The 23,943-nt window shown below is 35.9% G+C and overlaps 2 protein-coding genes across 3 annotated transcripts in view; one reads left to right on the top strand and one right to left on the bottom strand.

Annotated features, from left to right (window-relative positions):
* The first annotated feature begins 13,680 nt into the window (after positions 1-13,680).
* Rap1 (RAS oncogene family member Rap1) lies at positions 13,681-16,103 on the top strand. Its single transcript, XM_028188386.2, has one exon. It carries the CDS (start codon positions 14,014-14,016, stop codon positions 14,566-14,568), a length of 555 nt encoding a protein of 184 aa, XP_028044187.1. The 5' UTR covers positions 13,681-14,013; the 3' UTR covers positions 14,569-16,103.
* Positions 16,104-16,285: 182 nt separating this feature from the next.
* Root (ciliary rootlet coiled-coil, rootletin) overlaps positions 16,286-23,943 on the bottom strand; it is an 84,317-nt gene continuing 76,659 nt past the window's right edge. For both annotated transcript variants that reach the window (XM_089728196.1, XM_089728197.1), the window contains exon 38: positions 16,286-23,902. In XM_089728196.1, the coding sequence (XP_089584322.1) occupies positions 23,795-23,902 (108 nt within the window). In that variant the 3' untranslated portion in view covers positions 16,286-23,794. The remainder of the gene's footprint in view (positions 23,903-23,943) is intronic.

The following is a 23,943-nucleotide window of genomic DNA, read 5'->3' as shown; positions in this document are numbered from 1 at the left end:
GTCGCTTGCGACGAAGGGCTCGACGAGCGAACTAACCCATAGACACAGCCCACTGAGTTTCTCGCCGGATCTTCTCAGTGGGTCGCATTTCCGATCCGGTGGTAGATTCTGCGAAGCACTGCTCTTGCTAGGGTCAGTGTTAGCAACTCTCCGGTTGAGCCCCGCGAGCTCACCTACAAACGTTAGGGTGAAGCTGAAATAGCCACTCAAGGCTATCAGCATAGGTAGGAAAAAAAAAAAAAAAACAATTTTCCTTACATTATCATATAGGTAAAATTTCAATAATAACCTAAGCTTTTCTTAAATTAAACAATTTCAATATTAAACATAACTTCAACTTAGATTATTTTAAGTTATCCCGACTAGGTGGTGGGATGACCTCCGAACGGTAGCCGCCAAGAAGTGGATGAGGACAGCCGAAGACCAGGCTCAGTGGTGTAGATTCCGAGAGGCCTATGGCCAGCAGTGGACGACTGTGGACTGATGATGATGATGTTGATGATGAACAACATACAACACGATAATAGCAACAACTTTTATAGACGCATCGCCTCATTTTTTTTTAAAATTGGTGTAAGAACTGGAGCTTATAGATCTCACAACGTGATTTCCGAAGCCGACCTTAAGTCCCTTCAAATCAGACGACAGAACTAATTCAGTACCTCTTATAAACTCCGTTTAAGACCTGCGATATCCACGTGTGTTCTCTGGATTATCTATTACATTTGCTTGGAGTCATCCTTCCCTCTCTTCTTGTACATTAGTGTCTTTTGAAATATGCCCAATTCAATTTACGCACCCTTTTCGATCATCATTAAGCCGCTAAGGTTTTGAATGGTAATAATTCCTATGTACAGAGATGCGTGAATACGTTTGGTCTTATTAACTATTCCTGTACCTTCACAATCATTACATGGGTCCCAATACCACCACTATAGAATCTTAGTTACAGTAGTACCGTTAAGAAAATCGTGCTAAGAACCAGTTAAATAATAGCGCGTGTAATGATTCCATTCACTAGATCAAAGAATGCATCCATATTCCAGTCAAAGATTTATAAAAAAAAAGAGTTCTCGAAGTGTTCGAAAGAAACTGTCGATATCGTGAATAAATATTGGAGAGTCATCGAGTTCAAGTGGTAACACCAAACGGACTAAAAAGAGGGTAGATAGATTTGTCTGCTACTAACATCCTGCCCGCGGTCTTCAATCTACCTGTAAATGCTTGTAAAACTGCCGCAGTATGGCGAAGTCATTAAATGTGAAAATCATGCCAAGAATCTGTTAAACAATAGTTAGTGTAACGTAGATAGACTCGCAAGCTTAAAACAACTTCGCAAGCGCGTGCAAGCAATTTTGAATTTTAACAGATGCATTATACCGCATCCATTCTAAAATCGTCTGTAGTGAATGGTCCTGTGTTCGTCGGGTCGCCCCTCAGCTACGCCGGAGTACTCTAACGAACTCATTCACGTGCCCGCCGCCCGTATTGTGCCCCATGAAAGATATGCTCTCTTAAATTGAATCAAACTTTGCAATTAAAAGTTGCTAGGCGTCTTTGAGATCGAGATTTTTAAAGCTGGTTTTTTAATTAGTCTTAGTTTACGGTTAGCTTTCTGAATGGTGAAGTGGAGTGGATTATATTTTGTGGTACACTAATAAAGTAAGAAGCTGTAGGCCTTGCGGCAGTCCTTCTATAAAGTGAACGGTTTTTTCCCTACCTATTCGCTATTTTATTTTATTTTACCTACGCCCGAATGGTTAGGTGAACTCACGGGAATTTGCAAACAGAGCAGTGCAATGCAACGTCGTCGTAATCGACGAGTTTGAAGAGAAAATTGTTGTCTTTTTTCTTTTTTTTTAAGACAAGACAAGAGTACTAAATGTATCAAAAAAAAGATTGTTAAAAAAATCATTCGTCACCAAGAAAAGGAATTAATGAAAAGATCTAAATTATAAAGTTACAAAAATAAACGCGGAACTAATAAAGGACAATGCCCATTTTCTATGGGCGTTTGGGCCCCTAAAAAAAGTTGTCGCGTCATGAAGATTTCAACTTATTTTGATAGACAAAGAAATATCGTTTCATATTCAGAAAACTATTTTTATATTCAAACCCAGGTTTAAGAGAAATCTGTTATTTTCTGCAGCTAAAATTATGTTGTTAATTGTTTTTTTCGAAATCAATAATCGCTTTCATCATTATTTACAGTATTAAATAAGTTAATTGTGGTTAATGTTGCTAGAAATAAGCCCTTACGTACATTTTATTATTATTATATCAATGATTACTTTATTAGGAAAAGCAAAGTTGGTGTAAATAACAAATGCTAGAAAAATGCTGTTTTTCATGTTATTTACTTCAAGTAACCAGTTGTCTTTTTGAAAAAATAGGATTAATTCTATTGCTGTACAAAAATTTCTAATCGTCGTTGAGCCACGGGAATAGAACCATTCGACTGAGTTTTTTTTTCTGATTCCAAATATGAAATAAAAAAAAATCGTGACTGATGTGGGTTACAGCAGGTTTGCTTTTTGCCGTCGATATCCTCATAATAATAATAAAATGAAATGAAAATCCGGAAGCCGACAACGATATTGTTGTTGTTGTTTTTAAATTCGCCAATAAGCAGGCAAAGAGCGTAGCCTATACAGCCTAGTCTGTCGTAGTTATATTTTTTTGTCAATAGAAAGCCGGTGTATCTCTTTTTATTGCTTTTTGGGAGTTTTGACGTCAACTCGATGAATAGCTCATTGAGTGAGCATGAATTTCCGCAGACCTTTTATCTTGAAAAAAAAACAGTCAGTGCTATGTTAGCCACAGTTTTATTCCAATGCCTCAATAATCGTGAACAACGATTGTTGACGTATAATACACAAAACAACGCCCAATTTATATATTATACATCACAATAATCAATAAAAAAAACATTAAAATAAAACTTCAAGTGACGCTTCACTCGGGTTGCTGCCAAAACTCTGATCATATATAATAAGAATAGAGTAATGGTAGGCCATTGAGATTTTTACTAATGGAATCATTGATATCTAAAAATATTAAATAAAATAACTCATGGTTTTAAGTAATAATTATTATTACAATATATAAATATTGAATTGAACAAAAATAAACTAAAAAGTCTGTGAACTATAACCATTAGTTATTTTTTTTTATTTGTTGTTCAAGTCACAGACAACTCTCGTTTGGCAGCATATAGGTTTGCTATAAGGCTGTATGGGCTAAGCCCTTTGCCTATTGGCGAATTTAAAAACTATGACACTAAGTTTTGGGATGTTATCAAATAAGTAATTTATTTTTTTGTAAAACAATGCCAGGGCGAAAGAAATGTTGATACATAAACTAAACAACGTAAAAAAATAAGGCATAGTTTTTCAAGTACAAATAGTTTTGACATAAAGTTGGCCCACTTTTGGGCATTGTCCTTTAATTGTGTCCACGACTGGAGTAAACATGTCTAACTAAAATTCAGATAAACACTATCATTGCTGTAAAAAAGTAAAAAAAATATCTAGATCCGTTCTCGGACATATTTTCACGGTTTGTTTGTTGGAATATCGCCGACATAGGAAGCACTTGCGCTTGAAATACTGAAGATGCTTCAGCGAACCTAAAACTTCGAACACATGGCTGCCTTTTGTACTATGATTTATTGTTTTCAAAAATTTTATTGTTTTATTGCTTCGTTTGTTCTACATACTTTTTTTTAAGTATACCAATTATCTTCTTTTTTATAATTTATTTACGGTCAACAGTTACAAGACCTTACAGCCTAATAAAAAAAATATAATTTCAACGAATACGTAAAAATCTATATATATAAAAATGAATTGCTGTTCGTTAGTCTCGCTAAAACTCGAGAACGGCTGGACCGATTTGACTATTTTTGGTCTTGAATTATTTGTGGAAGTCCAGTGAAAGTTTAAAAGGTAAATAAATATGATTTTTTTTGTTTGTTTTAAGTTTATTTTATACAAAAGTTTAGTATTAAATTAAATTAAAAGTTTAGTATTAATTTACAAAAGTTTAGTATTAAACGGTAGGCAGCGGCTTGGCTCTGCCCCTGGCATTGCTGAAGTCCATGGGCGACGGTAACCACTCACCATCAGGTGGGCCGTATGCTCGTCTGCCTACAAGGGCAATAAAAAAAAAAAAAGGTATTTAATTATCAATTGAGGCACTACAAAGTCAGCTAGTTTACAATAAATACATATTCTGTTATATGAAAAATGATATGAAGCGAAATGAAATGAAGTAGATTGAGTCTTTAATCAATTTCGGCTAAATTAAATGAAACGAGATGAAATGCGATGAGATAAAGTAAGCCCTCGATAAAATTGTGGCTATTTACTCAGAGTTCAATGGACTCTTTGGACGAAGGATTGATTCAGCGGTTTTGTCTTATTTTCCCACATTTGTGCACTTTCACAGGTGCTAAACGATTAATAAACATTCATTAATACCGTTTCATGGACAGCACGCTGGACCAGCCTGTCCATTCTGAAGGAGCGCGGTATTGCCACAAGGCTGTCCGCTATCTGCTTCCAACCTATTCTCGCGTACTTCGGCCACATCGCTCGTAGAGCCGAAACGAAGACGAAGAGAGAGAGAAACTGATGGTAGTTGGTCAGGTTAACGGGAGAAGATCACGCGGACTCTCACCTACCCGGTGGTCTGATCTGGTTAAGACGCTCACCGGCCTGCCAATAACCGAGGCTATAAAGACCGCCGAGGACAAAAAGACGTGGGGAAGCATTGTGCATCGAGTGGTCCACATTTTAGATTAGACACGACCTTCAGTAATGAAAAGACCGACTCAGAATAGAAGATTACCGTTTACCGAATACACGCTAAATTAACATAATTTATACTATATTAATATTATTAAGCTGAAGAGTTTGTTTGAACGCGCTAATCTCAGGAACTATGGGTCCGATTTGAAAAATTCTTTCAGTTTTAGATAGCCCGTTTAGTGAGGAAGGCTATAAGCTATAGTATATTTAACATCACGCTCACTATTACACGCGTACGAAGTCGCGGGCAAAAGCTAGTAAAATAATACACACGGTTTCGCTCGTCAAAGTTCCCGCCAAAAAACCCTTCGATGCTGTTGTTCCAATATAAAATTGTTTGGGCACTTTTTTTTCGTCGGGCAAATGAACCTCATACGAACTTCTTCATATTATGTGGCAACGTAAATGCCAATATCGACCTTGACACGTGAGACGAAAGTCTCAATTGTATTCTCGGGTTAATTTTACAGGTTTGCATCTCGTTCTCTCATGTAGTAATTTTTGAAGATGCGGAAGGTATTTTACTTTAAAAAAATCAGGTCATCCCCGGAATTCGAATAACTAACTTATCGGAACACGGGACCAGGCGTATTTTAATTTAAATAAAGGCATCCTAAATATCCATTTAACCTCAGAACCATTAATTCTCAACTTCATCGCTAGCCGTACCAAATATTAAAGTTAATTTCCATTTCGGCCAAATTATTTTAGCGGCTAGTTATTTCCGTAATTCAGAGCAAAAATATGACAGGATAAGGTTAACTGGGCCAGGGAAGGTGCGGTGCGTGTTGCCAGATTCTGATAAATTCATTTTTAGAATTTTTGCTTTTTTTCCTGTGGCATTATGTATTGACAGTTCGTTGTAGACCATGGAATACTGAAGATTAAACGTTTTGATAAGTTCTCATTTTAAGTAGCATTTTAATAGCACGAAATTTTTGAAAATATCTTTTTTTTTTCAAACTTATCCTCTTATTTTTCGTATAGTGTGAATATAATTTTGTGACTGACGCTATCCTAAAAACGATTAGTGAATTCAGTTAAACTAATAATTATAATTGATTTTTTTTCATTTCCATTTTTTAGCTCTGGCAATCCTGGGTGCGGTTAAATCGGGACACAGGAATTTTAGTAATAAAAATGTTAATTAGTCTCGGACACGCTCAGAGCGTGACAATAGCCATAACAGCGTGACAGTGCAAAAGGTTAATTACGTTTTCTTCATTAAAAAATGAATACTTTTTTTATTGCTTATATGGGTGGACGAGCTCACGGCCCACCCGATGATAAGAGGCTACCGGAGCCCATAGACATCCACAACGTAAATGCGCCACCCATCTTGAGACATGAGTTCCAAATCTACAACGAAAAGAATAAGAATTGATTGGGTCCCTTTCAGCGGATACTTTTAACTACACTGAGATGGTTTACGTCTACCCTTCGTAATAAAAACTTAACTCTATAACTTCACTTTTATTCGTGCCATTTAGAAGGCTCTTCGTTCCATTAATAATACCTCATAAAGCCTACCACGCACTGCGCTACAAATCAGACTGTTAATGTTGGCTATAAACTAGACGCTTTCAACGCCAGTTAGCCGGTCTAGCCGCCGGCCTGTGTCCATTCGTTTACACGGATTTATGAACCGGAATTATCTATAAGCACCGGATAACAAGAACATTTTGTTGCGTGTAAAATCAATCTTAGGCAGTACAAATTGTTTTAGTATTCTAGTGATTATTGTTCTAGCATTATAACGCTGCACGCATACGAGATATTTATCCAATATCTGTGGCCATTATGAGGGAGTGTTCGGTGTAGGTCTAAGTCAATAGAGATTAAGTTGATAATTCAATATTTTTACCGGTTTCGAAATAACAGGCATCTCTACTCATTGTCATTGTTTCTATATCTTATTTATTATATATCTTATTTATATATCTTATTTATTATTTATTATTTATTATAAAATATATCGTGACTACTTAACTATAAAAATTACATAAGATTACTCTGACTATACGCATTCTGGCCATTAATATAACATTAATCTGTGTTTAAAAAAAATTAATGGCATTAAATTTGAATTTGGAACCTGTCACTGTCATTTGAATTTCCATCACTTGATAATTTTTCCGCCAATCTTTTTTCGATTTTTTCGTGATATTAAAAAGGGTGTGGGATCACAAAGATAATCGTATTTCTCTGATTGCGTTACAAAAACTATGCACGGAGACAAATGCAATTTTAATTTACCCTTTTGGTACTCAAATATCGTTTTATTGATATCAGATTTTTTTTTTATTCAAATTCGAATCATCACAACTAAAACGTCACTGAGACAAAGATAATCAATGTCAAAACCAATTTTAAATTATAGCCACAGACCTGAGAAGAACCGGCGAAATAAATTCAGCGGACTTTTACTTTTTTTTTTTTTAATAATACTTTTTAATAAATTGTTCTATTTCATTTCGAAAAAAAAAAACATTGTCAATTTTGACATTATGAGAATGGAGGAAAGGAAATATTTATATACGAAAAAATTTGTAACAGACATCATGTTTTCTGTTCGACAATCAATACTTTTACGGAATAGTATTGATTAATTGAATCTTCTGTCGGTTTTGTTCTATGTTCTATGTTCATTCTACATGTTTTAGCCGTCGACAAAGCAAGCCTGTCCTTGATCCTATTATTAGGACGAATAGGAGAAATTAAAAAGTTTTCTGTATGAGAAACAAAACTCTAACATCGACGTTGTAATCGTACTCAGAAGTGCTCAAGCTAGTGAAATTATAATTTAAAAAATCCTGCCCATAGTGCAACCATGCAGTCCTGTGTGCTTAGTGCGAGTTTTTTAAAAGTCTCAAGAAGACAATTGCCATACTTAAAAAAAAAGAGAAGAAATTTGAAATAGTACTCAGTTTTGTTAAATTCAATTTAGACTCCAGTGAGCTCCAGTACTGCAATACGCTGAAGTGTCGTCGCTCGGCTAATAAGATAACTTTGTTAGAGCGTTGCGATTAATAAAACACGTTGTAACAACGCTACAAAGTTATGTTTCGCTCGAAATATTATGTCTAATTAAGGAATTCTGAAAGGAGTTTATGATATAAAAAAATTTAGGGTTCCATAGCCAAAAAGATATGAAGAGAAATTTTAAATATCTATATCCTTTTATTGGTTCAGCCAAGAGAATGTACTCACAGCCCCTCCGGCGTCGTTAGAGATCTTGAGTTCTATGCCTTGTTTCATTTTATAGTCATTACGCCAAATACAATTTTTGCGGTTTTGATTTTTATAATAGTTTAGGACACTGTTAAACCCACTTTTGTAGCTAGCTGAATTAATAGGATAAAATAATATTTTGTAAGTTCGAAAAAATTATTGAGAGATTAAAAAAAATCTATGGTAAAAATCCATCGCGTGCTAAATGTCAATTAATTTAAATATTTTATTTACAGATATTGGTAATATTAACGTCATTATAAAATATCTTAAAAAGCACCCCACGGTTTTCTTTACGTAAATATGATTCTTTTCAATCAATACTTTTTTTTTACTTTTAGAAAACTATTTGATAAGTACACTTAAAAGTTTTTTTTTCTACCTAAGCTATAGAGCTACAAGATAGCCTTGAGAGGCTATTTCAGCGTAACCTTAACTAGTAGGTGAGCTTACGGGGCTCAAACCGGAGTGATGCTAACACTGACCCTAGCAAGAGCAGTGCTTCGCAGAATCTACCACCGGATCGGAAACGCGACCCCCTGAGAAGAAATTTAAAAGTAATTAGCACAATTTGCTTCATTTACGCTGCTACATTCATATATTTTTTTTATTGCACTGGTGGGTGGACGAGCTCACAGCCCATCTAGTGTTAAGCGGTTACCGAAGCCCATGGGCATCTACAACGTAAATGCGCAACCCACCTTGAGATATAAGTTCTAAAATCTCAGTATAGTTACAACGGCTGCTCCACCCCTCGAACCGAAACGCATTACTGCTTCACGGCAGAAATAGGCAGGGCGGTGGCACCTACCCGCGCGGACTCACAAGAGGTCCTACCACCAGTCCATATCCAAGTTATACCATATCACACCACATACTAGGCTAGCGCTATTTTGGTGGGTATTTCAATTTTAATTTACCACCCACAGCTGGACACTTTTCAAATTATCCGATAAAATACAATTCTCTTAATTTCTACATTCCTTCCAATAGGTATGCAATGCAGTATGCAATTAAGTTGCCAGCCGGAAAAAATTAGCGCAACGATTCGTTGGAAAATATCAATAATTAATTATGCAGAGGGTAAAATAAGCAGAACTCTGATTTCATAAAAGCGTCCTCTCTTTACGTCTCCATATGTTGAAATAAGTAACCAAAATTGTATTATAGAATTTGGAAGCCTTTTTCTTTAGATCTGTTTAAGGTCAATTTTGTTTAAGTATGAATAAAACTTTCATTAAAAACAATCTTCATTACGTGAGTTTTTTTGCCTAACCATTGCTAGTAACCTCAGAGTTGTGCTAGCTTCACTGGACATCTAGACAAGCTCACGGGGCTCAGCCTGGGTTACATGAGTAAACAAGTGCAATATTTACTATAATAGTTTATTTATTTAGTACAGTCTTGTTACAAACTAACAGTTAAACCAAATATGCGTTAAGGAATTATTGGTAGCTTATGTAGCTTTTGACAACAGCTGAATACCTATATCCATAGGCCGCTAAGGCATTCAGTGGCGAGACAACACAATGCAGCGGCTTGGCTCTGCCCCTGGCATTGCTAAAGTCCATGGGCGACGGTAACCACTCACCATCAGGTGGGCCGTGTGCTCGTCTACCTACGAGAGCAATAAAAAAAATCGTTCCAAATTTGGCGATGAGCTGTATAATTTTTTCTTTAATTTTACTGCCCTGACAACCCTGTTTATGAGCTGCTATTGCCAGATTGCTCCTACATTATCGATTTCTTTCATAGACCTATTAGGGACACGACATATTGTTCTATACGTACAATTGCTTATATAAATAGCACCCATTTTGAAGGTACACACATAAACATATATCTATCTCGTTCTTACTCAGCACTTTAACTCGCAGGAAAACAATATAACAGCATTTCAGTGCGTACATAAAATGAAACATGAATATACGTAAATATCTCTGTCTCCGTCTAATGAGGCCGAAAATCCGCCATGTTTAGCGCACCAAATGTCATTGTCACGTCAGTTCGGCCGTCTGTTTTGGGTTGTACATTATTATTGACTTTGATATCGATTTAATATGATTGCTTATATAAAATTTCATAATTTATCATGCTTAGAACATACAAAAATAATAATTAAAACGTATTTTATAGGATCTCAAGTAAGTCGATGCCCCAAAACTAGTATCTATATATATATTTAAATTCATTATGGAGCCCTCATCCGAAAAATCGGACACCATTTTTCGGTCGGAATCCATTGATCATGACACTAATCATAAATACCTCTTTAAAATATGTCATCAAAACATATTTAGACATTCTGTTTAGATATTTCGGGAAAAAGGCTACCGACAAAATCTCTTCGGAACTATTTAAATAAAATAGTTTTATTCCGCAGTGAGTAAAACACAAATTGCAAATTCGTTAAATATTTCATAATTAAGTGATTTTAGAGAGGAAGTCACAAGGAATGACGTTTTTAATAATGAATAAATGTTCTGTAGGTGTTTTTTCTTTTTCACGCGGTCCCTTGATAAGTTTAAAATTTGAATCACTCTCAAGTGAAAGTGATTCAAATGGTGCGGCGCACCTTCCTTGGGGTGCGCTGCGGTAGTGTGTTACGGACTTTAGAGTCAGCAAAACAATTAAAATAGATTGTAATAGTCTAAGAAAACCACGTACTCAAAATACGATAACATTTAACATGCTAGAAATGGGCAGATGGCACTGTACTACGCCATATCTTTATGTTTTGTGACAAACGACAACTTTATAAAATCAGTGTAGCAACTTTTAAAAATCATCATATCGTTTACTTGGCAAATTCGAAGGACGAACTTCACTTAGATTTCACCCATCTAAATCATATCATATTTGCACATAACAATATACCTACTTACTTCCCATTAAAGTATAAATTCTACAAATAAATAATACTCAACAATATTTAAAATAAAATGAGCTAAGAACGTTTATCGATAAAACCTGATAACATTGAAATCTTTTGTACAGCACTAAAACCGCCATGTTTTGTGGTCAGATGACGTCACAGTGGCACGAATTTTTGGTTGACGTTTCATTTCCATAGGTTTCCTACTTCAGTGATTTCTTTACATAAAAGAGGGTCTACATCTATCTTTTTCCCAACTTTTCTTAACCAATTCATTATTGCTATTTTTATTCGCTTAAGGAAAGCCGCCACGATTTGGCATATTAGTTTGACGTATTAGTTATAATTCGCGACCTGCCCTTTCGAGCTTATATAATACAATCAATAAATATTGATGTAAACTTCAATAGTATCACTCTATCTTCCCTCACTCATTCAGAGAATATACAGAAGCGTTATCCGTACAAATGTAAAATATGAATATAAAAAATCTTTTTTTTTAATTCTCTTAGACGAGGGCAGCCTCGGAATCATAGAAATTCTACGTGTTAACTTATTAAATGTGTTCGACTCGACAATATATGGCTCACTTTGACATGACTTACAGCTTCACGACTGGGTAGTGAATTACCAACTTACAACATGCATTTCAAGAATGTAATCTTTTCACAATTCAAACGCAATAATTTTACTTGTACAAGTAGATCTGTGGGCTTTAGTTAGTGAAAGAAAGTTAGTTAGAAAGTTAGTGAAGAAGGACCCCCTTTGTCATGGCGCCGCAATTCCAAGGATTATCCCTGCAACCAATACCGTCTTTACCATAAGGGCACACGGGACCCGTGCCCAGGGCCTCCATTCTCAGGGGGCCCCTAAGGACCGACAATTTCTCTCACACATTTATTCTCAAAACATTTTTGTCGGGCACATTACACTTTTTTCACAAATCAGTAATCTTATCAGAAGATATTTACAAGGCATATTATTATACTACGCCATTATATCGATGACTGCGCATATTCCTACAGTACTAATTAATAATATTTCCGAACGCATCCTACCTAATTTACTAAGTACACCATCTAGCGATCGTAACCAAAATACCAGCAGCATTCTAATATCGTTAATGACATATATCATACCGTATTTGATTACCTTGATTACCTATAATAAAAGGCCATACTCAATAAAAAAATGTTATTATAATTCGCTTTTTTTACTTTCCAAAAGGGCCTCAAATTCTTGTGTGCCCAAGGGCCCCAGCCTAATTTAAGACGTCCCTGCCTGCAACCTTCCGAGAGTATCGGGATACTTGGGGTCGACATTTCGAGCGATGTCCAATTTCGGAGTCATTTAGAAAGTAAAGACAAGTTAGCGTCCAAAATGCTGGGAGTCCTCAACAGAGCGAAGCGGTACTTCACGCCTGGACAAAGACTTGCTTTATAAAGCACGAGTCCGGCTTCGCGTGGAGTACTGCTCCCATCTATGGGCCGGGGCTCCGAAGTACCAGCTTCTTTCTTCCATTAGACTCCATACAGAAGAGGGCCGTTCGGATTGTCGATAATCCCATTCTCACGAATCGTTTGGAGCCTCTGGGTCTGCGGAGGGACTTCGGTTCCCTCTGTATTTTGTACCGTATGTCCTATGGGTAGTGCTCTGAAGAATTGTTTGATATGATCCCCTCATCTCCTTTTTATCATCGCACCTCACGCCATCGGTGCAGAGTTCATCCATATTATCTGGAACCGCTGCGTTCATCCACAGTGCGTTTCCAGAGGTCTTTTTTGCCACGTACCATCCGGCTTTGGAATGAGCTCCCCTCCACGGTGTTTCCCGAGCGCTATGACATGTCCTTCTTCAAACGAGGCTCGTAGAGAGTATTAAACGGTAGCCAGCGGCTTGACTCTGCCCCTGGCATTGCTGAAGTCCATGGGCAACGGTAACCACTCACCGTCAGGTGGGTCGTATGCTCAGTGGCGGATTTGCAGTCTCGGCCGCCCTAGGCCCCAAGCCATTAGCCGCCCCTTTCTCAGCATCCACCATATAGACTACATAATGAAATTACTTTATTGCCAACTTTTAGCAAAATAGATTTAGAAAAGTATGAAAAAAAAAGTTTAAAAAACAGAAGAGTATTTAAGGATGCTGTATAGATTGCATTATGCAGTGCAGTCCGCCCGCCATACGTTAAATCCTTAAATCTGGCCGCCCCAGGCCCGGGCCTACCGGGCATTAGGGTAAATCCGCCACTACGTCTGCCTACAAGGGCAATAAACAAAAAAAACCCTGGAGATCTCGCGACCCAGTCGTAATAAAGCATGAGGCATTTAAAGACACCATTTTATTCGTTGGAACGGCCTCCTTCAAAACTGGGATTGCTTCATTAAATAAAAAATAAACAGGAGGATGATACAAAGAAATAAAATTTATAATATAGTTTATAGTTTATACTGATAGCAATTAATTCTCCCTAAAGTGTCGTGTCCTTAGCGACAATCTTTTGAAAATTTGTTGCACTGCCCTCTGTACACAACTTTTAGAACTATTAGCAGTCTAAATAAATAGGAAATTGTCCTGCGTAGCTACATAAAAAAACGAAAAATTTATCAAATAAAATACGATTCCTTTTTTAAAAAATTACACTAATTAATATTATAAAATCATTTTTTAACGAGAATTTGTTGAATGAATGCATTTATTCGCTAGTCAGTACAATTGATTGTTCTAAATGAAATAATTCTACTGGTCTTGTGCAGCGTCCTGTTCATGATTGTTTATTAGTCGTTCTGTGTCTGCTAAAAGTAGAACACGAAAAAAAATAGTTTTATTTAAATTAGCCGAGTCGATATACTATAGTTTGTGAGTAGAAATATCTATATTCCTAATACTAGTGAACTGAGTAGTAGGTAGTCAATGGGAAATCAAGTTAATTTTTGAAGTCAGCAACACTAACATAGTGAGCCATCGCCCTCTTAACGGTGTCATGGCGGTTTGACTTGTTGAAGGTTTTTTTTGCAATAATTACCAAGTTAATGTGCTTATTACCGATTTGATCTTTAATTTCTATAAACAAATTCAAGTGACACAATATAGGGAATAATGCGCGAGTACAAAATAGTTGTGTTAGGCAGCGGAGGCGTGGGAAAGTCCGCCCTGACAGTGCAATTTGTACAAGGCATCTTTGTCGAGAAATACGACCCAACCATCGAAGACAGCTACAGGAAACAAGTGGAAGTTGATGGACAGCAATGTATGCTCGAGATCCTGGATACCGCAGGTACAGAGCAGTTTACCGCGATGCGGGATCTCTACATGAAGAACGGGCAAGGGTTCGTGTTGGTGTACTCTATCACAGCACAGTCTACGTTCAATGACCTACAGGATCTACGTGAACAAATCCTGCGAGTGAAGGACACGACCGACGTGCCAATGGTTCTGGTAGGCAACAAAACCGATCTAGAGGCGGAGCGCGTGGTTGGCAAGGAACAGGGACAAAATCTGGCGCGCCACTTCAACTGCGCTTTCATGGAGACGTCGGCAAAAGCGAAAATACATGTTAACGATGTGTTCTATGACTTAGTGAGACAGATCAACAAGAAGTCCCCCAAGAAGGATGAACACAAACCTAATAAACGGAAATGTATTATTCTGTAAGAGTGCTGTACGAGTCTCCGACGCGTCTAGGTATAAATATATTTAATAATTTGAAAGACTTCTTGTACCCAGATTTGGCTCTCGGCAGTTCCCAAAGTTTATCTAGGTCGGGTGATGAACATTGTTGCTTCAAAATACCTGTATGAGAATCTGTGTTTGTTACACTGTATATTACAAGTGCAGTAACACTCGTGAAATCCAGTGTCACTGATGATAGCCACATTTTCTCTGTACAGGCGTAGTTAATAATATCTTACTCTATTTTGATAGTACAGTATTTGAGGATAAATTCATTGTCTTTGTGTGTTTCACTCTAGAAAATTCCATTTGTATTGTGTGGATGCGGTTAGATTGCGAAGTTGTAAATGATTATTAAAAAAATATTCCTTTACTACTTATGATGTAAAACATTGTATTTTGAGCCTATGGGGAGTGTGTCCCATTCTTATCTAAAACTTCAAAGTATATGATTGAACAAACCATAATAGACTCCACAGTAAATATTTTTTGATGTCAGCATGCACTCTCCATGGCCTCCTCAGTATTAGAATCAATTTCATATTTTTTTCAAAATTCAGTGGAAAATTTTATGAATTGTGTTATTATAAATAACCGTGTTGGGTACAGACAGTCTTCTGTCAATTACACAGGAAAATTCCTGAGAAAACAACACATTTGCCATGAAACGCATCAAGGGCACACGCATTAAACAAACAATTCATATTATTCATTTGAAATTGTTAAAATGCCAGTTATTAAGCATTTAGTTTTTATTTGCTGTTTGGACCTAACATAAGGTTGTTAACTAGAGTCTAATTGTACTGATTGGAATTATCCGTTATGTCTATGTGACATTTAGACGGAGGCTGTACAAGACAAGCTCGGTATATTCTGTGCCAGCTGGTCTGAACCAGTGTAATGTTTAATAATTAAGGATACATTAAATTTTTTCAGATATATTATTGTCTTGTTATATAATTCAAGTGTATTGAAGAGAATGTTAGCGTAACAGTTTAGAACTTGATAAATTTAAATTTTAGAGAAGCCTTAGGTGATTGCACCCTGCAGATAGTTGTTGATGTCTCTATGGTGGAGTCCTGTGCCATTTGTTGTGCTTACACCATTGGCACTGTACAATTGACCCCTAAAAATATAGAGTTCTAAATAAAAATTATCGTTATTATAAATAAAATGAAGTTTACTAATTACAGTCTCATTTTTTAATATTAATTAAATACCAGCCAACGTTTTGCTGCTAGAACTTTGTTAAAAGTAATGATAGATGTTTGAAATATTGTTACGAGAATTAGATGTTTCCTCAATTTTTCTTCTGTTAAAGTTAATGACTACTGCACAAGGATATTGGTATAAAAACTTTGATCTGAGTTTTTAATTATATTTTTTTATATATATTGTGCAAATCAAAGAAAATATTGTATATTTTTATCTTTCGATCAATAATAATCGACATGTACAATAAATATTAATTTCTTTTTCTTTTGCAAATTTATCAATAAAACCAATTTTAAATATGATGTCTTAGGGTATATTTTGTCCCTCCCGTGATGCTCCCCTCATGTCAATTGACCTGGTTAGTGTCTGATGAGTCATGGTACAACTATCGGTCCTGGCGCGACGTACCCCCACCGACAATCAAATAAACACCAATTGACTCGGAGAATTTTAATGGTTTATAATCAAATTAAACGACAGCACATCATCTGCTACTATTTTATTTCAGTGTAAAAAAGATACATAAAAAGTGTTGCTTACACGTTATAGAACACACAATAATGTTAAATATAAACGCAGTGAGACGTGGCGGTCGTATGTCGACATTCTAGTAACATAAGAATTGACACAGTCCTACATATTAACGTAATTCTAACAAAGTACGACAGAACTATGATAATCAAGCAATCTAGCCAGTTACATAAAATAAGTATTATATTAATTCACCACTGGCACACCCCATATTGTGTAACAAGATCTAACGCATAGATCGAGCACACCATGGGATGAACTATAAAGCTAAATTAAACTTAATTTGCAATATGGTGGGTTTTGAAAAGCCGTGAATGTAAAGGTCACAATTTGAATGCTCTGGATCTATAAAGATGGCCCACGCAATACGTTCTTTCTTGATCACATTCATAAGAGCGTTTTATTAAAAGTTTTTCGTTCTTGATTTCGTTTTGAAATAGAATGCAGAGTAAAACTTGCATAACAATGCAGTATAAGTACGCTGCATAAAAACAATTCGCTTTTATCAGGATGTTAGGCAACGTCTAGCTTGCTTATCTACGCAGCGGGGTCAAATTGTGATTCAATACAACTAACGATATCCGAAACCAGTTAGTTACCTATACGTTTTCTATATGAAATTTGCTTAATGATAACCGTACGTAAAAATACATAGCGATAAGTGTAAATTCCTTCGAGTGCGATATGATTTTGTGGAAACCAGTGCATCGACAATCCGATATCTACGACTTGGAACGTGTAAAAATTATCTTCATTTTTTTTAAATTCTATTTCGTTCACTAGGTAGTAAATATTAATCAAAAAAAATTGTGTTTTTAAGACTACAATTTTAAGATTCATAAGTAATTCGAGGCGGAAATATGATTACAATTTATTTTTTAAAACGCAATTGGACGGAATTGTTTTCATGGTAATTACTTACGAATACATCTCTAAAATTACAATAGAATAGTTGAACTTGAATAATTTGAATAAGAAACACGATTAATAATGTCGTTATTCACATATCAGCTGGTCGCGAATAATTTTGCGAATTGTAAGAACTCTTTTATTTTCAATTAAAATGAATTCGATTAGGTACATAACGACTAGAACATTCTTCGAAAAGTGGGCGGTAAACGGGCTGTTAATGTGGGCAGTTACGATATTTTCCCATGTACTTTTTTGGTAATGTAAACTTATTTAAATTACATTTTGTTACAACAACTCGTTTTTATTTGGGACGCAAAATTATGAATTACGTCATTGTTTAAAAAAAAAGAAAACCTGATCCAATTAACCTAATTCGTTAATTGAAAAATGGTTTTATAGTAAGTAAACAAGTGTGAACGAAGATAACTGGTTTATAACATTTTTCATTCAAAATAATTCGAAACTATTCAAAAAATCGTTTATATTCATTTTCATTCGTGAGCATTGCGCCAAAAATTAACTAGAACATTAGCATAAAAATCGCCTCGGACTGTACTTCCGGCGCGTTCAACCTCAACACCTTATCTATCCACCGCACTCTGCACTCCACTATCATTCTATCCTGCTCACGGCTTCTAAAACTACAGCGAACAAGAAGAAGACGGATGATTTAAACAAAATCCCTACGTACAGATACGTTTTATTTGCCAATAATGGTGTCCTCCAATGTCCAGATGATTGAGTCATGCGTGTTATCAAACAGGTATTCTTGTGACGAATTAGCTTTAATTCTACAAATCTCTAAACAGTACACAATGATTCATAGCTGATTACTTGTATATAGAACTAAAAAGGTCACATGTTGAAACTTTGAATTGAGCACGGGTCTTGAGCTTCAGGTCTTAAAGACTATTTTTGTTCGTTTCAATAATTTTATTAATTTTTGTTATTAATTAACCGTTGGTCAATATGAAATAATTTATCAAATACATACGTTCCTTTATTATTACAATGATGTAATAGTCATTTTACACGCTGACTTCCCTAAATTGTGCTCATTTTACGTGCTAATAAAGTTTTATAAAATTCACGATATTAATATAATTATTATCAGTAAGCGTGTAATATATGGGATTGATTAACTGAATAAATATATCATTCATTATTTACTAATACAAAAATACAAAAAAATCAATTTAAGATTATTGTTTAGGAATTCGATTTTTTGTTAACTTGTTTGAGAAAGATTTTGTTTATAGGTGTTGGTTGGACGTTCATAGGAATTTCCAGGCAGCATACTTTTAAGGCAAGACTTCGAACCGATCTGCTACTTACATATAAAGTAATTTGATGGCACTATAATTATGATTATAGTGCTCTTCAATTCGAAACACGATTAAGCATGAGATGGAATATTCGAGATAATAATAGAAGCAGTAAAGGCACGTTTGAGATAATGAAGCAGAAATGACATATTTGAGATATTCCAGTCCTTTTTATGAGTGGTACGATCGCACTAACGCGTTCCTCAAAGTCCAAGGAACTTTTTTTTGAAGGCAACCTATTCGTCTCATCTATACTTAAACTTAATAATATATAAATCTACAGTGGTTTTTACGGATGTTTTGTTATAACTACTGAACCATGCATCCGATTGACTTGAAACTTCGTATTTATGTAGAAAATACATTTACTTAATGGATAGGCTAATATTTATATGAGTGTTGGACTTCCTATACCAGTTGCGGGGGCGTTAATGAGAGAATCTTTGTGGGGGTGAGAAATGTTAATGTTAATTTTAAATGCCCACCGAAGCGGACGGGTACAGGTAGTTTTCTATAATTTTATCTATTTTATTTTTTATAAAAAAGTTAAAAGGCAGTTAGCATAATATTTTAAAATACTGTGTGTAAGTAACACTTTAGTCTTCCGCGACCACGGAAACTATACAGTATTCGAAACAACGGACATAATTTAAATAGAGGTGTGAAAGGCCAATCGGTATAAGCGACATTTTTTTAGCTTTACAGGAGAGCCATTTAAAATTTAAAAAAATATAACAAAAAACTTATTTAGCTAGTTCAATGGAGTTCTCAATTGAAGTTCACTTAAAAACATCGGACTGTCGATGCTAATGCCAAATAAAACGCACCTTCAATTACAAAGATAAATGACGCGTATTGAGTGAAATGCCGCTTAAACCAATTTGACTGGAGGTAGGACGTCTTATGAGTCCGCACGGGTAGGAACCACCACCGTGCCTATTTCTGCCGTGAAGCAGTAATGCGTTTCGGTTTGAAGGGCGGGGCAGCCGTTGTACTGTTAAAACTGAAACCTTACAACTCGGATCTAGAGGTGGGTGACGGCATTTACGTTGTAGATGTCTTATTAGCTCCGGTTATCACTTAACACCATGTGGCTGTGAGTTCCACCACACATTTAAGCTACAAAAAAACTCTTCCACTTTCGAGGGCGATTTGACAATAATAAAGGCGAGAAAGAAAATACTAAACGCTGTCCGGTTCTAGGATGAACTGTTTCTAAACATTGCTTCCCGAGCACTGCTTGTCAAATATTCTTTACCCATAAACAGCGGCTTCGCTTTGCGCCTAAGATTGTTGATGCCTATGGGCGACTATAATCACTCACCATAGGACGAGCCGTATGCTTGGAGAAAAGGACCTTCACACCGAACCATGCGGACTCGCAACACGTCAGAAATTATACAAAGGACACCAAAAAAAACTATAAAATGCAGCTCATTATGATGAGTTATTATTAAACAGTCAGTGACGTCACAGGAAAAGCCAATCGAAAAATGAATTACGCTTTGCCACATACATAACTCAATACGTATGTATAGAGTTATTTTGCCAATTAATACGTCTGTATAGAATTGTTTGCTTGCGGTATATTAAACGAATCATTGATGATGTAGTTTGAAGTCACTATTGTTAGTGCTGTATCAGCTCTGAGTGCGCAAAGTGGCCCGAACGGGAAAACCGCATTAAATTACCGATTTGTCCTCAAATTTCAAAATAAATCCCAAAATTCACAAAAAAAAACACCTACAGATCGCTGAAACAACTCCCAACCGCGTAAACTGCAATCGATTTCAAAGAGTATAATGCCTTTTTGGATCCGTGTGCTTAGTGCGAGTTTCTTAACGCTCTCGATATCGTAAACCCAATTTTGTATGCAGTCGGAACAGCGCCCCTAGCGGCAAACGTACGCAAACGATCCCATTCCATACAAATATGAGCTAACTTTTACGCTGTCGAGAACGTTAAAAAACTCTCACTAAGCACACAGAAGTGTAACTTTTTTTCCAACCATTGACTTCTGATAATAATAATATGTTTTTATAAGATTACCAGACGAGTCTTTTGTCCGCTTGATGGTGAATAGACTCTACAATGCCGGAAAGTTAGCATTCACGCTACCCCGAAACTTTTCTTTTATTGCCCTTGTAGTCAAATGAGCATAGCCCCAGCTGATGGTGAGTCAACGTCGCTTATGGACGTCAGCAATGTGATGAGTCACAGCCAAGCCGCTGTCTACCTTTGAGTACTCCTTTTTTATTATAAACTAGCGACCCGCCCTCGCTTCGCTTCGGGAACATTAAAACACACATGAAACCAAAAAAATAAAATAATATTTTTTTTTTAAAAAGTAGCCTATGTTCATCAGCGACAATGTCGGCTTCCAATGGAAAGAGAATTTTTCAAATCGGTCCAGTAGTTTCGGAGCCTATTCGAAACAAACAAACAAACAAATCTTTCCTCTTTATAATATTAGTATAGACTAGCGGCCCGCACCGGTTCCGCTCGAGTCTTTAACAAAAATTTCGACAATATTTGACGTTGTTTTATTTAAAAAAATAAAAGAACACTTATTGCGGCATAGCTATAATAGTTAGACATATGCTGTCGCGACACTTTTTGTAAATAATAATGTGTTCTAAAAAGTTGTAGTACATTATTTTATTCTATCGTCAATAGTTTTCGTAAGGCACGCGATGTGAAGAATATTTTGAATTATTTTTTTACACCTTGGATTACATTATTAGAGTTTTAGTAAGGATCCTTAATTTTTTTCAAAAAAGATTATAGCCTATGTCACTCGGGAATCGTGTAGCTGCCAAACAGTGAAAGAATTCAAATTCAAATCGGTTCAGTAGTTTCGGAGCCTATTCAATACAAACAAACAAACAAATCTTTCCTCTTTATAATATTAGTATAGAAGTATAGATATAGTTTTTTTTTTTTATGTAGCATAAAGAAAGTGTTTATGCAAACAACGATAGTCGTATGGATCCCGCGCCCTAGCGTTTCTCTCTGTGAGATTTAAAAAAATTTGTTCCTTATTAGGAGCACCTCAAGTGCACGCTGCGCATTTAATATTTAGTCAATTCTCAAATAATACATTTAATGGAAACGACCTAATCTGTATTTTTAAATAATAAATTCCCTAATGGAACAAATATAACATAAATCTGGAGGCGATGTTTTTAACAGAGATATCCCTCAAACTTCTTAGTAGACTAGGCCTGAATCATAAGCAAGAATAACGCAATTACTGATATAAACAAATAAAAATATAAACAGCGCACATAACGTATCGTCTGGTATAAATTAGGAAAATTTTCGTAATTAATTATTAATTGCGTAAATGCCAAATAAAAAAAATTACTTCTTGGAAAACATGAACGCAACGGGCGATTACTCACTCATTTTAAATTAACAACTACTATTCATCGCTACGTATAATTAATTCCCTTGACGTATTATTATACAATTAAATATTTTCATCGAGACAATAACTTAATTGCAACGTAGAAAACGTAAAAAAACACGTATAGGATGCGAATAATAGTGTGCTTAGTGCGAGTTTTTTAACGTTTTCGATAGCGTAAAAGTCAACTCAAATTTGTATGCAGTTGGAACAGCGCCCCTAGCGGCAAACGTAGGCAAACGTTCCGACCCCATACAAATTTATGTTAACTTTTACGTTATCGAAAACGTTAAAAACTCTCACTAAACACACAGTATATATTTTGAATGAATCAAGTAAGACTACGCGAGAATTGCATCGTAGTATTGAGCTGTAGCACATTCTTGCTTCGTGAAGCAGCCGTGCGTTTGTAGAGTACAGGTTTTCATTTTTTTATTGCCCTTGTAGGCAGACGAGCATACGGCCCACCTGATGGTGAGTGGTTACCGTCGCTCATGGACGTCAGCAATGCCAAGGGCAGAGCCAAGCCGTTGCCTACCATTGGTTTACAACGTACGACAAGCTTGATACGAATGCACCGAATATTTTATCCTTTAGGTCACGAAGTCTTCTAAAAATGACTATACTTGAAAACCAATATTGTCCCAAATCAAACATTGATTGTACATATTATTATTTAAATCTAATGTTTAATTACCGAACTGCAATCTAGTTTAGTGTTTCTAATAGATGCATAAACTATCAAGCTGCGGTGGCATCGTGGCGCGTTCATTGTGTCAATAAGAGAGTAGTAATATTAGTAGTAGCAACAGGAAAGACGAAGGTATCACAAACCATACAGCCTAATACTTTGTATATTCTGTTATATGAAAAATAATATGCAGTGAAAATTGATACGGATAAAATAAGGTGGAGTTGTTTTATCTGAGACTTCTAATCAATTGAGATGAAATTAAATGAATCGAGATAAAATGGGATGAAATATAATCTCTATACAGGTTATTGCTTAGAGAATTTAGTGGACTTTTTGGTAGAACTCAAGATGCCACATTTTTTATTTATTGCTTATTTGGGTGAACAAGCTCGCGACCCACCTAATGCTACGTGGTTACCGGAGCCCATAGACATCTACAAAGTAAGTGCCGCCACCTACCTTGAGACATGAGTTCTAAGGTCTCAGTTTTTACATGAAGCGACTGTTTAATTTTCCCGCATTTACGCACTTTCACAGATACTAAATAATCAATAAACAGCAGTTAATACAGGTTTAAGCCCAAAGAAAACTATAAAATAACAAAATATAACAATCCACACAATATTTGAAGCAACACTATACTTGTCACATATTTACCTCGTGCTATAATGTACCACGCCAGACCACATGTAGCACTAAACAGTGCATTTAATACTAAACGTGAGTACTCGTGAACATTTAGAAACACCACTACCTTAATCCGAAATAAATTGATGGCGTTGTAATGCCAACAATGAACACATTCAAGATTTCTTCAATATATTGAATAATCAATGTTTAAAAAATATCATCTCTTAATATCTGAACACCAATTTATATGTAATCTGTTACGCCACAAATTCTGGCGACACTTTTACTACGGTAGTTCTGAACTAAATTTGTTACGCCACAAATTCTGGCGACACGTTTACTGTGGATGAACTAAATCTGTTACGCCACAAATTACGGCGACACGTTTACTATGTTAGTTCTGGACTAAATCTGTTACGCCATACGGCTACACTATGGTAGCTCTTAAGCCCTTGTTAAGTTTTCTTCGGCGATTCAAATCTGGGGTTGTATTTATTTTGATGAGTCATAGCTGTCGGTGAGCGGCGGTAGACTATGAGCCAGGGTGCTGTCCAACTTTCTGGCTTCATGTTCCAATGTGTAAGAGTCTAGGGCCGGGTCCTGTTGAAGACAATATATTCTTTGTTTATTGTCAAGCTTTT

Source organism: Bombyx mandarina, chromosome 06 (genome assembly GCF_030267445.1).
Source record: "Bombyx mandarina strain Sakado chromosome 06, ASM3026744v2".
Classification (NCBI taxonomy): domain Eukaryota; kingdom Metazoa; phylum Arthropoda; class Insecta; order Lepidoptera; family Bombycidae; genus Bombyx; species Bombyx mandarina.
The sequence above is the reverse complement of the archived record's forward strand: the minus strand, read 5'-3'. Positions and strand labels throughout refer to the sequence as shown.

Excerpts from the sequence above, each read along its gene's own strand:
- Rap1 (XM_028188386.2), top strand. The coding sequence starts at position 14,014 with ATGCGCGAGTACAAAATAGTTGTGTTAGGCAGCGGAGGCGTGGGAAAG.